At 48.0% G+C, this 14,937-nt stretch overlaps 6 protein-coding genes across 6 annotated transcripts; 3 read left to right on the top strand and 3 right to left on the bottom strand.

Moving 5' to 3' along the window:
* Window positions 1–427: 427 nt before the first annotated feature.
* BJ212DRAFT_148952 (uncharacterized protein) lies at window positions 428–977 on the top strand. Its single transcript, XM_041341421.1, has 4 exons — window positions 428–500; window positions 572–670; window positions 719–801; window positions 849–977. The coding sequence occupies exons 2-4, from the start codon at window positions 602–604 to the stop codon at window positions 928–930; spliced, it is 234 nt and encodes a 77-aa protein (XP_041193485.1). The 5' UTR covers window positions 428–500; window positions 572–601; the 3' UTR covers window positions 931–977.
* Window positions 978–1,216: 239 nt separating this feature from the next.
* On the top strand, window positions 1,217–4,060 carry BJ212DRAFT_1350605 (uncharacterized protein). Its single transcript, XM_041335507.1, is given in 12 exon segments — window positions 1,217–1,336; window positions 1,351–1,663; window positions 1,726–1,779; window positions 1,840–1,955; window positions 2,005–2,146; window positions 2,194–2,439; window positions 2,489–2,617; window positions 2,669–2,795; window positions 2,855–2,991; window positions 3,042–3,318; window positions 3,372–3,512; window positions 3,563–4,060. 12 exon segments carry the CDS (start codon window positions 1,305–1,307, stop codon window positions 3,895–3,897), a joined length of 2,049 nt encoding a protein of 682 aa, XP_041193484.1. The 5' UTR covers window positions 1,217–1,304; the 3' UTR covers window positions 3,898–4,060.
* Window positions 4,061–8,708: 4,648 nt separating this feature from the next.
* Window positions 8,709–10,039, bottom strand: BJ212DRAFT_1480306 (uncharacterized protein; the record flags this gene model as incomplete). Its single annotated transcript, XM_041340059.1, has 3 exons — window positions 8,709–8,747; window positions 8,817–9,068; window positions 9,152–10,039. The coding sequence occupies 3 exons, from the start codon at window positions 10,037–10,039 to the stop codon at window positions 8,709–8,711; spliced, it is 1,179 nt and encodes a 392-aa protein (XP_041193483.1).
* Window positions 10,040–10,301: 262 nt separating this feature from the next.
* BJ212DRAFT_1270737 (histone-fold-containing protein) lies at window positions 10,302–10,764 on the bottom strand (the record flags this gene model as incomplete). Its single annotated transcript, XM_041330913.1, has 3 exons — window positions 10,302–10,418; window positions 10,469–10,578; window positions 10,632–10,764. The coding sequence occupies 3 exons, from the start codon at window positions 10,762–10,764 to the stop codon at window positions 10,302–10,304; spliced, it is 360 nt and encodes a 119-aa protein (XP_041193482.1).
* A 51-nt stretch (window positions 10,765–10,815) lies between these two features.
* BJ212DRAFT_1587303 (histone-fold-containing protein) lies at window positions 10,816–12,890 on the top strand. The gene is made up of 8 exons (XM_041342404.1): window positions 10,816–10,865; window positions 10,920–11,032; window positions 11,085–11,143; window positions 11,194–11,340; window positions 11,391–11,553; window positions 11,941–11,984; window positions 12,046–12,351; window positions 12,398–12,890. The coding sequence occupies exons 2-8, from the start codon at window positions 10,993–10,995 to the stop codon at window positions 12,593–12,595; spliced, it is 957 nt and encodes a 318-aa protein (XP_041193481.1). The 5' UTR covers window positions 10,816–10,865; window positions 10,920–10,992; the 3' UTR covers window positions 12,596–12,890.
* Window positions 12,867–14,751, bottom strand: BJ212DRAFT_1350567 (aspartic peptidase domain-containing protein). The gene is made up of 7 exons (XM_041335506.1): window positions 14,631–14,751; window positions 14,548–14,574; window positions 14,427–14,495; window positions 13,953–14,365; window positions 13,815–13,901; window positions 13,414–13,757; window positions 12,867–13,355 (listed from the first exon to the last, which is right to left on the bottom strand). Exons 1-7 carry the CDS (start codon window positions 14,657–14,659, stop codon window positions 13,113–13,115), a joined length of 1,212 nt encoding a protein of 403 aa, XP_041193480.1. The 5' UTR covers window positions 14,660–14,751; the 3' UTR covers window positions 12,867–13,112.
* Window positions 14,752–14,937: the final 186 nt, after the last annotated feature.

Genomic DNA, 14,937 nt, shown 5'->3' with positions numbered 1-14,937 from the left:
TTGACACGACGGGTAATACCAATGCGTTCTCGCTTGGTCACTCAGTAACATGAAAGCGGCGTGGCTAACCCACTTAACCGCTCCCCAGTCGGTATTGTGAGCCTCCCCATTCCGTTCAATATAACCTAGATCAGGCCTTATCGACAGCACGCATACTGCTGGTGAGTATCCCGGGGTCGTGCTTTTCCTACTGCTCATCTACTGATTGCCAAAATAGTGAATACAGCGTCGATACAAGTGGTGGTGGTATTGCCACTTATCGTGACCGATGATCCGCTCCGCAGCGGAAGACGATCTTGTCTTAGATCGTCGGCAGATTGCATCTGTTTTCTAGAGAGAGCCACGACCCGGGGCTCTGGTGGGGGTGGCAATAGCCGAACCCAAAGCAGCTCAGTGGAGCGATTTTTTTTTACGATCACAACCTAGATTCCATTGACTCGTGGATCCAAGAGCACAGCTGATGAAGCTCAATTAATACATTCATTAGTTTATGTGGTCAGGTGAGTTTATGTTAATTTGGTGATGTATAGATCCCAAAGTAACTTATAACCCAGCCCTCCATGCTGATAAGCAAATTATTCGACTGCGAATCTCTCCTTGGATGTGCTACAAAATCATTCAATATGCAGAGTACAGCTGCAGCCACCAAACGGTCACTAGACAGCAAGTGGTATGTGTTGACTACAGCATATTCCATAGACAACTAATCATCGTGCAGGTTGATTGTCGCAAGAGAGACTGTCGCTTCAGTCCATCGCATCAGATGGGGATACACAGTTGTGGATCTACTTGCTCCCAAATGTTAGTATCTTGCTTGACAGCTTTGATTGCGAACTCACGACCACCAGAATGCTTCCTGACCAAGGATTGATCATGGAACAATTCAGTAACCCTTGCCGGCGTTGCGGGGGAGTGATGAACGGTCACTAAAGAGGCTAACAATTTATATACCTGCAATTGCTTACCATTCGTTTGGCCTTCGTGTGTCTGGTTTTGTGGTGCTGCATACGGTATTCTTCTCGGTCACCAAGTCATTAAATCATGTCTACGCAAGCTATCTGAAACTTGTACATGTTGAAGAGGTATACGAGATAGTTTATTCAACACAATGAAACAGTTCTGTAAATTATTCTTACGCCCTTGTTCAGGGGAATCGCACCAACGCTCTCCGAACGACATATGCCTGTTCTGGAAAGTTACATAATCCACGATAGTTGTTCCGAACATTAGAGGACTTTGCTCACAGGATCCTTGCAATTGCTCGTCATCTTCCCGTGCCTGTACAACCCGCGCTGAATGTAGCCATGGCCGACGAAGGCTACTCCTCGACTGCTTGGGAATCGACTGCTTGGAATCGACTGATAATTCTGATCCTACTGCTAGCCAGACTCCTTATTACGGCCTATTCCAGCCTAATAGCCCGTCTCTTATTCACGAATCCGCCACTGCTCCTGCATTGTCGTCTTTACCAGTCAAACCGTCATCACCTCCTCCCAGGTCAAGCTCGGACTCGCTGGGTCGATCATCCAGTTCGAGATGGCGAGATAGTGTGCCGGTGACGATTGAACGCAAGGATACGCTATCCATGATCCCAAGCGACGCTATCAGTCTTGTGGAGACCAGCTTTGATGAGAATGTATTGAGAGTATTATGTGAGCTGGACGTAAGTAGTTCAAACTTTGTGATATCTGCCGTGCCCATTGACATGTCTTGGCACCGCCCTAGTGCGGTGTACCTTTGCTGCTGGATCGGATTAAACAAAGTATGGTCTCGTGTCGCGTGAGTATTATTTCAACTTGTTGAGTTTGAGAAAAGCATTATACGAAGTTTCTTTGGTAGGAAGCTTCAGTTTTCTTCAAGAAAAGAGCAGTTTTGGAAGAAGAGTTTGGGAAGAGTTTGCAGAAGCTCGCACGAACTACGTCCGAGGTCTACTCTATGAACGACGGAAAGGCTGGGTAAATTTGGACCGAGTGCTATTTGCATGTCACTAATTACGATCCATAGGTCTTTCGTGGGTGCTTGGCAGTCATCCATGAAAATCCATGAAGTTATGGCAGAGAACAGGATTCGTTTTGCCCAGCGGCTAAATGAGATGAGCGATGAGCTGGCCTCACTCGCAAAGGAAGTGGACAAGAACAGAAAACAGGTGCCCCTCATCGTTCCACTTGAAGGTCATTTTTTGATGTTACGTAGACTAAGGAACTGGCTAGTCGCTACGAACGCGCCCTTCAAGAATCGGAGTTGAACATGGAAAAGTCAAAAAATCGACTGGAACTCTCATCGGAGGAACTTGAGCGAGTCTTGCTTCAGAAGGAGGGGGAGTCCCTGAAGGATGGTGGTTTGCAGGCCAAGAACCAAGGAGGAGTCGCAGGTAAACGAGCACTTGGAAAAGCAGTAGCCAAAGGTGGGCTTCTGCTCAAAGGGAAGAATCCTGGAAATGTTGGCATTTGTTATGCTGTTCATGACAGTCTCTCACTCGTTATTTCAGATACAAAGACAAGAAGACGATATCCGCATACGTGTATCGAATGCATCTGACTCATACCGCAAGGCACTTACTGATACCCAAGCAATGAGACAAGAATACTTTAATTTCCAGCTCCCCCGGATACTGCGTGTTGAGTAAAATCAACCATGACGTCGTGATGGGGCTGATGTAATTTTATAGGCTCTCAAAGAATGTGCTGACGAAATAGACCTCGGGACGCAATATCATTTGACGAGATATGCATTTTTGTTCGAGAGCATAGTTCTAAGCGACGGATCAACCCTTGTTCCAGTAGGGCCAGAAGACGGTAAGATCCCATCAGCCACGAATTAATACCTACTAACAGCTTCATCACACATTAAATAGGCATTGGCCTAAAATCTACGATCGAGTCTATTGATAATCGTGCAGACTTCAAGATCTACATGCAGAACTATGCATACGCGCGTGGCGGAGCCGCTCCCCGTGGACCGCGACGTGAAGGTCCAGCAGAAGAAGGTTTTGTACGTCATCCACATTTTCTCTTTGGAATCAGCACCAACGCGACTATCAGCTGCCACCGTTGCCGACCCACGGGGGTGGCGCATATTCTGCTGTTCATGCAAATACTCCGATTGGGAATGGTCACAACGCCCAAATACCTGATAAGGGCCGGCCAACATTTGGCGTAGATCTTGCAGAGCAGATGGCGAGAGACAATGTTGAACTTCCAGCGATCCTCGAAAAGTGCTGTGTTGCTATCGAAAAACATGGCCTTCGATCCCAAGGCATTTATCGAATCAGTGGTATGGCACGGAAAGTTGCTTCACTGAAAGAGCGTTTAGACAAAGGTTTGCATTCGTCGGCTCTGTTCGGCCGTGGAGTCTTACGGGTAATTCCGTAGATATGGACTCCGTCAACTTGGATTCGGAAGAGTGGATATCTGACATCAACAATGTGACTAGCGTCCTCAAGATGTGGTTCAGAGAGCTTCCTGATCCGCTACTAACATCAACCCTGCATCAGGGCTTTGTGGAAGCCGCTAGTAAGCTATCTATGCTATGCAAATATGGCAACTTCTTACAGTGGTTCCAGAGATCGAGAACGATCGCCTGCGGCATATACGTCTACACGAGCGAGTCAATGACTTACCGGACCCGAACTACGCTACACTCAAATATTTTTTGGGGCACTTGCACAAGTGTGTTCACCCTTGTCGGCATTTATCTTCACTGATCAATCAATTGGTCCCGCAATGTAGGATCGCTGAGTTTGAGACAGATAATTCTATGTCTATCCAGAATCTTGCCATCGTTTTCGGACAAACTCTCTTTGGTCAAATAATACCCGGTAACGGGAGTTTTTCGGGTCACGGAAACGGGGGCATAGCAGATGCTCCTTTTCAGAACAAGGTGATTATCAAGCCTTGATAACTCTTGACTCAGCCTCGTTACGTTGATTTATACCTTACAGGCGATCGAGACCATTTTAGACCACTACTCCGACATCTTCGTCGATGAAGCTGAAGTGGGTGCTTAAGTTCTGCCCCTCTTCGGGCAGGCAACTTGCCGTGGTTTTTCCTTTACCTCTCATGATACCCGTTAACCGCCGCAGGCCAGGGTCATCTACTGGGTTAGCTGTGGCTTTAGCCTTGGGACAGATTTCTAGTCACTCGTTTGATATAATCGTTGGGTTGTGATTCTATTTATCCATGCGTACTCGTTCGGACCGTGATGATATGTATGTACTCAGCCCTCAAGTACTGTGTATCACTTATAATTAGTTTGGGAGATCAGTGGATCGGATTGAATGACATGATACTAGAATTTGCATCTTGTAAATGACCTCCCTATTCAGATTTCACTACCATGCAGATAGTCCAAGACAACTTTCCTGCATTCCAACACGTCCAAGCAGACTTCGCCTCCGAATCTGCCGTAGTTGAAGTCTCTGATTTAAAGGCATGATTCCATTACTGATTGTGACAATGCAATCTGAGCATGTCTCATGTCATAGATCCTCGCCATCAACACGACCGTTCGCATTAATGCATACATAGCGGCCGGGGGGCTTGTCTACCGCTTAACAGCTTCTCACACGACTCGGAGTGACATCGACGGCAATCTTGACAACCATACCTTGTATGCCGACCGCTGAATCGTTATGGGACGCAAATACCAGCTTGCATGCATTCTTCTGGCATCCGGCCCCATTAACATGTTTTGTTTGGTGGTGAATCTCGACAGATTCAAACTGGTCAATATGTCGGGAATCTAGGTTGGCATGTACTACACACCTCGGGGGTGTCTTATGCTTCTAGGACGACTCTCGCGAGGCGTGAAGGTGGATTCCTTTTCATGGATATAAAAAGGTTCTAGGTTTTGGCGCAATGACTGGGCCTATTTAAGATGGACCTCCAAGGATCTATACATTGCAACAATGTTGTCAGGAGGTTTCGAACCAACTCCAAGAGAAACAGATTTTGATTCTGTTGTGGAAATTCATTTGAACCTCCGACGAAACCATCTGCATGATTGGATATCAAGGTACGTTGGAAAAAAAAACTTGTCTGCAGGTTTCGAACCTGCCGCGGCACAGTCCAAGAGAAACAGATTTGGTTCTGTTGTAGTAACCACGACCAGGATGCTTCCCAAGTTGAGATGAACCTCCGAAAAACTGCCCATCAAGAGATATCAAGGTGTGATAAGGGGGTTTAGCGGATTTTGAACCTGCAACAGATCTCTGTCCTGTCACGCTTACCACTTGGTTACTAAGAGTCTAAGACTGGTCAAGATCTACTTGCATTGACAGTAGAATCACGTGGGATTAGCAGTCATGAAACTCGAGAATTGCCACCTGCGTCGGCAGAAACCTTGCTTAACCTAAATGTCAGGTTGGTGCTCTGATATGAGAGTTTGTTTCGGACTCGCCAGAATTATAAACATCATGGATGGATTGACTGTGTATTGCAGACTTGCAGTCCAAAGACCGCACATACTCGGTAATTATGGGGGTGAAAAAAATCTTGTCAAGCCAGTCCATAATTCCATGGACACAAAACAGGACCCCTGATAATCCCTATGAAGGCCTGCCTTCAGGAGTTTCAAGGACCGCGTCAATTGAATGCAAAAGTTCCGGTAAAGGCAGCGAGGTCGATTTTTTCAAAAACTCGCACTCCAGTTTCATGTGCAACACACTGTAGACTCGTATACGTCTATAGGCAGTAATAAAGTCACTTCTGAGGGTTGCAACGGAAATCATGTAGATTAACCGCTGTGTGTTTGGGACCTCGTCGATCATCCCTTGCTATGACCGCTCAGGTGCGCCATTCGACTGGCGCTCTTTGAGAACTCAAATTTGACAAGTAGAATAGATAATACAATAGATAATACAATAGCTTATCTTCCGGCCCCTGTGCAGTCCACTCGGCCTTCAGAACTTCACATGTTTTAAGTAAGCGATGCTTCCGTGGCTCTTTGCGACGGCGTAGTAAGGAGTAAAATATCCTGTCACACGTAGAACTAGCGTCACCGCGCACTCCGCCTCCAATGCCGGCTGAGAAAAAAAATCCGCCCCTGAAACGTCAACGTGCTTCGCGGAGGGTCCAGAGAGAAGAAAAAGAATATAATCATTGGCTGATATAACTATTAGTATGTGTCCCTAGGATGAATAAATAACGAAGAATGGTTACGAACCCGTGCAACTTGATGATCTGATCTGATAGTCGTATAAACTTGAACATAAGAAATATAGGAACGCTCGCACTGTGCACGACGCACGTGTCAGTACTTCAGTAGCTGCGTCATGGCTCGTCAGTGCCGCATCAATGGCGCGTCATGATTCAGGCTGCTACATCACATAGGTTCGCTTCATTCAACGAGGGACACGCGATCCCTACAAGCTGAACTTGGCTTCCCAAGGTGATATTTTGTTCCACACCAAATCGCCGGTAGTTGCTTCACGAGATAGATCTTGTCAGGTGGCAGTATGCTTGAACTTGGCCTCGCTCCGGAAGGTGACATCTTGTTCCACGCCAAATCGCCAATAGACCTTGCTTCACGGGGTAGATGTTAGGTAGCAAGGCTGGTATATCAGTTCGAAAGAGGATTTCAAGCGGACTCAGTTCTCCCATATAAAGAACATAATTCAGCACGCAAAGGTAGAGAGGTGTCTTCCTACTTTGCCCTTCAGATATTTCTAAGCCAATACTATCCTCACAAACAATGCGTTTCTGCCTTTTCCTCGCGACCGCTGTTATTTTGACAGCGTCAATATCTGCTGTTGACGCTCAGAAAAATGATTGTCCTTTATTCTGCTTTAGTCATTGGGAGTGCAGACACTGCGAGGATGGGCCGAGCTGCGTGAGTACGAGTGGTTTGTATTTAAACAAATAACTCACAAGTGTGGTAGCGATTCCTGTCATGCGTCACGCCGTAATACGACTAGTGAAGCGATAGGATGCTCGACATTGGAGGTGGGTTAAGGATTTTAGAAGTGAAATTTGGGGTGATCATGCAGTAGCAACCTAATATTTACTTTCTTTGGAGAGGTTGAGAAGTCGAAGTCTTGGCGACTAAGGCGGCGGCATGCGTCGAGTTTCAGAGGGGAATGATGATTAGATAGAGGAAGCGTACGTGTTTGTTAAACGTTAAGACGAGAGATGGAAATGCGAAACTTTTGCTACATAAATCTTTTCATTTCTACTGACCAAGCGGTGGTAAGATTTGTTTCATCCTCACTTCCGACTGTGATAAGAGGTAAGAATATGTGTCTCTTGTACATCCCCTCAAACTTACCAGGCTTGTGTTCTCATCACACTAGCTCGCGGCCTCCAATGTAATATGGCCACAGCGTGCAACTATGTTGCATCTTCACCCGCTCTATATTCTCGCGTTTTCTATTCTCGGCTCTCCTTCGAGGTGCGCCCTTCCAGACTAGGTACTATTAGTGATATCGACACAACTGCGAGTCTCCCATGTACACCTGAGTATTGTTGGCATTGGATCTCCTTCTCCTTATGGCACTCCAGAGTTTCGTTTCGGATCATGAAGCATTGTTCCATCAGGAGAAAAGTGCAAGGAGTAGACATGTCACATAACCGGTGTGGTCTTTGATTAATTTGATGTGAGCTCGCCCTCGCGATCAGTGCTGGCTCATCACGTGACACCGTCAATGACGAAAGTGGACACCTCCTTTTGATGCCCTTTCAACATAAACACCCGCCTTCAAGTCCCAGATGTGCCACGGCACATAGGCTTATAGCACTCTGAAACGAGGGGACATGCGGTCCCTACTCCAAACAACAAGCTTATCAGTCCTTGTTGCGAGTTAGCTTCCCAAGGTGATATTTTATTCCACACCAAATCACCGGTAGACCGTGACATTGCTTCACTTGTCAGGTGGCAGTATGCTTGGAATCGACCTCGCTTCGGAAGATCACATCTTGCTCCACAAGGTAGATGTTAGGTGGCAATCGGCTGGTATATCAGATCGAAAGAGGATTTCAGGAGGACTTGGTTCTCCTACACATTCAGCACGTAGAGAGGTGTCTGCCTACTTTCCCTTTTAGATTTTCCTGAGCCCATACAATGCGTTTCTGCCTTGTCCTCGCTGTTGTTGCTGCTTTGACAGCGTCGATATCTGCCGCTGACGCTGAGACTGAATCCTGTCCTTTCATCTGCTGGTCTCATTCACAGTGCACAGAGTGTCCTGTCGGGCAACGTTGTGTGAGTATGCATAGTCTTTATTTAACCAAATAACTCACTGGCGTGGTAGGCCTTGTTGACATGCATCCCGTGAAACGACGGGATGCTTGACTCCCATTGGGGTGGGATAAAGACTTTGATGGCGGTAGAGGCGAAGTTTAGGGCGATCAGATGATTACATTCCGTGGAGAGGTTGAGAAGTCGGAGTCCTGGTGACCAAGGCAAATATCCTAACCAGCCGTTTTAACACTTTGCTTGTGGGAGTAACGGTCCCAATTCGAGACCATTCATTTATGCTTTGACGATACTCGCATTAATATTGTATCCTGCATGTATATATATGCATACACAGATACCTTTCCTTCAGAGCAGACGTTGAAGACCATATTTTCATCGGGCATTGCCTCTCCGTCCTACTTCACATCCACCTGCATTGATGCTCAGGTTCAATTTGTGTTGACAAGCATGATAGTAGCATTCTTCGCGCACCGCGCCTCGTTGCTTCCCTATTGAATATCGTGATCACGTATATCAGGTCAACTCCCAAGGAACTTATTAAACGAGTAAAACCCAGGCTACGAAGGGATAACAAGAAATCACCATTCGCTCATTAACACATTACAAAAGCCTAAAAATGCACTTACCCACATCCGAGTCCGTGACTCCCCTGCAATAACAGGCAACCACGCGTTATCGCCCTCATGGAACGTCCACGCTGTTTGGGAGGGAAAGACGACGCGTCGGAGTGAAGGACACGCGTTCTGCCATGATCGACAGAGTGAGAGTTCTTCGGCGCTATTACTCAACCCGGTATGATCTACATGCGTAGGCGAGAGGTCGAGCGTAGAAAGATTACGAAACGCGCCGAGAAGGTGTGAAAGCGCTGCTAGTAAGCCCTATGACGGAAAAACACAATCATTAATAAATGTCTTCGAAAATCGAGACTGCAAAACAACAACCCAATAAGAAATAAACTCACGATACCTGCGAAATGTAAAGTATGCCTTAAGGCAAGCCTCACTTTCAACGACTCGACTGTATTAAGATTTCTGGATAAATTTCGTAGTAATGTCGGTGTAACCAACATGGATGACAAATCCAGATGGCAGAGAGGGACGCTTGTTAGGGCCATCTGGGACAGATCTAGGTCTGGGATGTAGTCCTGTCCTATGAGTACGAGAGATTGTACGGGTCTTCCAGGTAGGATTGCGGCGGCTACGCGTGGCGAGCCGGAGAATGATATGAGGGATGGGATGGCTTGAGGGAGAAGGGTGATCGGATCGTGATAGTCGGGAAGACGGAGATGTCGTGCAGCGGGGAGAACGTGGAGAAAATTAGTGAGACGGTTGTGGGTAAAGGGGCCGATGCCGCTGAGAGAGACGCGTCGGAGGGAGTGATAACACGCATCGGTAGCAGGGAATGTGAAAGAAGTTGAAGTTGGGTGTTCTGGGAGAGATGACAGGCCGAGATGTAGGTCTAGGGACTCGAGGTTGGTTGCGAGGCCTATTGCTTGTGAGAGATTGGAAAGGATCATGTTGAAGTTAGGTTCGTGGTATGCACCGTGCTCTGATTTCCATCGGATATGGAGTTTGTGAAGTCCGCTGGCAAGATGTGAATGCAGACGAATGGTCTGGCAGCAGCGAAGGGTATTGTATGGGAGTGGTGATGAGGCAGAGAAGGTCTCTGAGATGAAGATGTTTGAATAGAGCAGCCATTCTGCTACTCCCCTCCACTGGCGTGATACACGGGCAACAGCTGTTAGGACAGAAGGGGAAAGATCACGGCAGATAGCAGCAAGAGTCTCGTTTGGTAGGAATAAGGCCGAGTCTACAGTTAAGGACTGTGCACTATTCAGCTCAACAGGCATGGTGGTTGGGTTCATAGCACGTCGTAGTCAGGGTCATTGGTTGGGAAACGGGGATCCAAAGATACATCAAAAGTCGGTAAAACCACGGACATACTGATCGTTAGTGCAGGACCAAGGAAGAGATAAGTTTGGACTGACGGTGACGGATGATCCGGGCCACGTGCAGGTGACTTCAATTTCAAACATATAGGCTTAGGCGAAAGGAAGAGTTAAAATTACAGTACTGATACAGTATAAATAATAGTATAAAATCGAAAAACGTCTATGCGCCGAAACCATACAGAGTACGCCCTGACCGCTTGAGTGCGTAGACAACGTCAAGAGCAGTAACAGTTTTCCGCTTTGCGTGCTCAGTGTATGTTACTGAATCACGGATGACCTGGGGAGAAACGTGAGTAGGTACATGGGTCTGTGTATGTACTGACGCACATTTTCAAGGAAGATCTTGAGAACACCACGAGTCTCCTCGTAGATGAGACCGGAGATACGCTTGACACCACCACGACGGGCGAGACGACGAATAGCGGGCTTTGTTATGCCTAGACATGCCAGTTAGATCAATGGCAAGCCGAAGTATCGGGGAATGACTTACCCTGAATGTTGTCACGAAGAATCTTACGATGGCGCTTGGCACCACCCTTTCCAAGACCCTTGAAGAAAAATAAGATTCGGATCAAAACATATGGGTCTGGTCTTACCTTGCCACCTTTTCCACGGCCAGACATTGTGTTGAGTTAAGAGTAAAGTGTGATAAGGCGCGTGAGCTTGTTGAGTGAGAAGATACAGCGCCGGAATGAGCAACGACTGCTTTTATATGCATCAGCGGGTGGCTGTGCTGAATAACCGTATCCGGTTTGTTGATTGACCTTTCACGTGACAGCGCGACGCGTCTGTATATAGGTCACCCCAATTCGGTGTCAGTCCCGAACCACCAACTACCCTTTCGATTAACAATGGCCCGTACCAAGCAAACCGCTCGCAAGTCTACTGGTGGTAAGTCACTCTTTAGTTCCAGAACATGGGACTCGAACTCATTAGCTATCAGGCAAAGCCCCTCGTAAGCAATTGGCAGCCAAGTCTGCAGCCCGCAAGACCGCACAAGCAGTACGTATTGTCTTTTGAACTACTGGACTTTGCTCACAATACTTGCTCAGAGCACTGGTGGTGTCAAGAAGCCCCATCGTTTCCGTCCCGGTACCGTCGCTCTTCGTGAGATCCGTCGGTACCAGAAATCAACAGAGCTGCTCATCCGCAAGCTCCCCTTCCAACGACTTGTTCGTGAAATCGCACAGGACTTCAAGGTTAGTTCTATCTTGCGTATAAACTACAGTCTTCTCATCGCTTTTGCCAGACTGACCTGCGCTTCCAATCATCTGCCGTGATGGCTCTTCAAGAAGCCGCTGAAGCATACCTCGTCTCATTGTTCGAGGACACCAACTTGGCTGCTATTCACGCCAAGCGTGTCACTATTCAACCAAAAGATCTTGCTCTTGCACGGCGGCTTCGTGGCGAGCGTTCGTAGAGGGTTCTTATTTATTGTTGTATTCTATTGTATCATCTATTTTTTCCTACTACCGACTGGACATGCATTCTGCAATGACGAGCCAATTCCACACCACAATACTTTCCGAAGTACTGAAAGTTTTGCCCTGCTGTTGAAACGTTGACCTAATGTTTATATTCTGCATGTTCATGCTGACAATTTCTGGGCGCCAGGGATTCTGTCAGCCAATAGCAGTCCATGTCAGCCACCGAGCTCCGGGCATACAAAAACTCGCTCTTTGCGCTCTCCCCCCCTTCACGCCTTTGTCCCCAACTTCGATTTAACTTTTGCTTTCCACATACTACCCCACATTCATTCATAATGCGCTCCTTTTTAACCCTCGCTCTCCTACTCCCAGCCGTGCTCGCAGCACCTCTTAAATCTGTCGTCCATCACCAACATGTGAGTCCCTAATCATCCATCAAGGTGTCCTGCTGATTCTATTCGCCCGCCCTGCTACTAGTCACCCTCCTGTGTCATCGCGGGCGTCGCTTATCCAGACCCTGGGCACTCCCTCGTCCTCCTTGACAGACAAGAACTTCACCCTCCCACAGGACTCTCTGAGCGCGCTTTCACCGACTTCCTACTCTTCTGTCACGAATCCGGCGGTCGTTCATCTTCCAGCCGCCACGTCGCTCGTCAACAAGGCAGCTACTTGTCCGACGCTCTCGAGGATCCAGCAGAGAGCGATAGTATGCTTGACACAACCACTCCAGGAGGCACTCCAGCGTCCAGTGATCAGCAAGATCAGAGTGCTAGTTCTTCCACTGTTAGTCCTTCGACGACTCCTGCAACTACTACTTCATCTCCTTCAGAAAGTGCAGCTGGCCCCACGTCGACCGGTACGCCCGCCGATGCGGCGGAAAGCCCACCCTCTGGGAACACGGCTGCGATCAGCCCTCCAGAGAATGACGCGGCATCGTCCCATGACAGGGACCCATCCGAGACGCAGCCAGCCCAGTCCGACTCGTCTGCGTTTGACACGCCCTTCGCCGCGATACCTCAAGGTGTAACCGCCGGCCTCTCCAGCCCTTCTATGGACGGCAGCGTATCCGACAGCTTTGGTGACGTATCTGGTAGTTTTAGCGACGTATTTGATGGCCTTGACGATCCACTGGTCGATGATGGAGGGGAGCCTGTTTCTATGAATGTTCAAAGTGATGTATAGGCGGGAATGAGACTTGTGATAGTGATGTACAACCTATTCTCTTGTTGATAGTCATGCAAATCAACGCGGTTCAAACTGGGATTAGTTCATCAGAAGACTGGGTCACGAAGCTCACTTTGCCATTTGGTCTCGTCATTCTATCACACTGCAGATTGTCAAACCGCTGATTGACTCGATGTTATGTATCAACGCAAAGCAATAATAAGAGATACAACTATATCATACTGATGCTAAATATACAATCCATGGTGTAGTGACATTGTCCTGTGGAGTCCGTTGTCAATAAACAAATGATCAGTAAGAGTCCCTGGCCGAGCACGCATCCATCCATTCCTATTTGATCCGAAATCATGCATGACGTCTCACATCCACACAGCACCAATAGCGACAGAAATACCACCCACAAGCGGTACCCATGGAATACCCCAACGGTGAGAAGCACTATTACTTCCACCCCCCGTACCCGCTGTCGCACTAGCCGAGACCGAACCAATAGTAGGCGAAGGAGCAGCAGCATTAACCCCGTTCATAGCAAGCGCAGTATTCGAGAGCGCAGCAAAACCAACAGAAGCCGGACTGTATCGGAAAACCGAATAAACATTTTTCTACGATTGCTCCAAGTGAGCAAATTCTCCATTTGATACAGCAAGAAAACAAGCTTACGAGGAAAGTATCGCCGACGATCCAATTTGGCGCACTGCCACTTGTGCTTAGTTCGAAAAAGGCACCAACGCATTGGGAGGAGCTGATCTTTGTGAGTTGGAAGTCGGCAGGGGAGATGGGCCAGCTGGGTCCGCCGAAGGAGATGGCGACGTTGACGGCGGTATTGCAGGGGTAGGTCCAGTATCCCTGCCAGCTGCCTGTGCCGGGCTGCGAACCTGGAATCTGTGCAAAGATGTTTTGGATGACACTAGAGGGCCCACCGACGAGGGTGGTCCCGGTATCGATGGCGGAGTAGGATGAAGAACCAGAGGGGATGGAGATAGAGCTTCCTTGGACGGTTAACGCTGGGAGGCAATCGATATCAGGATTCGCTGCAAAGCTGAACGACGGATGTGACTTACATGTCATCGGTAGAATCCAATAAGATGGCGTCGTTGGAATGGCCTGGTAATCGATGGTGCCAGTGTAAAGACTGCTGTTGACAAAGCCTAGCAATCGTCCGTCAACTTGGAAACAGACTCTAAGCAAAGATGACATACCCATAGTGAACGATCCACCAGGTTCCACATCGTTGACGTTCGAACCGTTGACAAACCGCGTGAGCTGAAACGCCATGAGCGGATCTGTCCAAGCCCCAGAGCTTGCCAAGGTCTGCCAGAGCGGTTCCGCTTTCGAAGTAGCTATGCTCTGCCATCCCAAGCCCAACAAGCCAGACACTGGTGGGCTCAGAAGGCCCGACGTCGCCTGCGTGACAACACCGAAAATCTGGTTTGGAACAGAGAACCCAGCCATCTGTACGACGTCTTGGCCTAATGTACCTGTTGCAGCGCCAGAACCGTATTGGATGTTGAAGGGCTCAGAAAGGTTGTGGAAAGTAGATGAGCTTTGGTCATTGAATAACTGGACTTTGGAACAGCCGGTGGTACAGGCTTGATCTGCAACCCAGAGATCGCTAATTCGTGGACAATATTGAACACAGACGCCAGAATTTTTGTCAGGGGTAAATGACTCACGACGAGCCAGTGTCAAGGATGACATTAAAGGCGACCGGTGGAGTTCCTATGGCCACAGTTCCAAAATAACTGAAATGAAAGCGTTCGATGAGCTAATCAACGGCAGAGAATCCTGACCGACCTTGAATCCGCATTCTGGTTGGTCAACCTGTGAAGTGAGTGATCAGGGATGGTGAAATGGATATGCTAGAAGCCAGTTCTCACAAATTTGTTCCAGTACTCCTTTTTTCCATGTTTCCACCATACTTGGCAGTGAGGACCTCTCGCTCATTCTTAGCCCATACTTCCCAATCAGCAACGGTTCGTTCGGGCTGAGCTCTTCGGACGAGGGAGATAGACTGGCCAGCAGCCGGGACTAAATTTGGGGCAGCAGAAGCATTCGGTGAGATGATGAGGAGGCAAGACAGTGCGAGTGCCAACGAGGAAAACATTGCGAATACTGTGACCTGACTTGAAAGCGATGAAAACGGGAACTTAATGGATGATATATAGTACTGAACGAGGCAGTAGC

The sequence above is a fragment of the Suillus subaureus genome (genome assembly GCF_016647635.1).
Source record: "Suillus subaureus strain MN1 chromosome Unknown BJ212scaffold_14, whole genome shotgun sequence".
Lineage (NCBI taxonomy): Eukaryota > Fungi > Basidiomycota > Agaricomycetes > Boletales > Suillaceae > Suillus > Suillus subaureus.
The sequence above is the reverse complement of the archived record's forward strand: the minus strand, read 5'-3'. Positions and strand labels throughout refer to the sequence as shown.

Excerpts from the sequence above, each read along its gene's own strand:
- BJ212DRAFT_1350567 (XM_041335506.1), bottom strand. The coding sequence starts at position 14,659 with ATGGAAAAAAGGAGTACTGGAACAAATTT. Across the intron at positions 14,496-14,547 it reads AACCAGAATGCGGATTCAAG|TTATTTTGGAACTGTGGCCA; the intron begins GTCGGTCAGGAT and ends CTTTCATTTCAG. Across the intron at positions 13,758-13,814 it reads TTGGATTCTACCGATGACAT|CGTTAACCGTCCAAGGAAGC; the intron begins GTAAGTCACATC and ends ATTGCCTCCCAG.
- BJ212DRAFT_1350605 (XM_041335507.1), top strand. The coding sequence starts at position 1,305 with ATGGCCGACGAAGGCTACTCCTCGACTGCTTG. Across the intron at positions 2,440-2,488 it reads AAGGGAAGAATCCTGGAAAT|ATACAAAGACAAGAAGACGA; the intron begins GTTGGCATTTGT and ends TCGTTATTTCAG. Across the intron at positions 2,992-3,041 it reads GTCCAGCAGAAGAAGGTTTT|CTGCCACCGTTGCCGACCCA; the intron begins GTACGTCATCCA and ends CGCGACTATCAG.
- BJ212DRAFT_148952 (XM_041341421.1), top strand. The coding sequence starts at position 602 with ATGTGCTACAAAATCATTCAATATGCAGAGTACAGCTGCAGCCACCAA. Across the intron at positions 671-718 it reads CGGTCACTAGACAGCAAGTG|GTTGATTGTCGCAAGAGAGA; the intron begins GTATGTGTTGAC and ends ATCATCGTGCAG. Across the intron at positions 802-848 it reads GGATCTACTTGCTCCCAAAT|AATGCTTCCTGACCAAGGAT; the intron begins GTTAGTATCTTG and ends CACGACCACCAG.
- BJ212DRAFT_1587303 (XM_041342404.1), top strand. The coding sequence starts at position 10,993 with ATGGCCCGTACCAAGCAAACCGCTCGCAAGTCTACTGGTG. Across the intron at positions 11,033-11,084 it reads CGCTCGCAAGTCTACTGGTG|GCAAAGCCCCTCGTAAGCAA; the intron begins GTAAGTCACTCT and ends ATTAGCTATCAG. Across the intron at positions 11,554-11,940 it reads ACGGCGGCTTCGTGGCGAGC|CCGTGCTCGCAGCACCTCTT; the intron begins GTTCGTAGAGGG and ends TCCTACTCCCAG.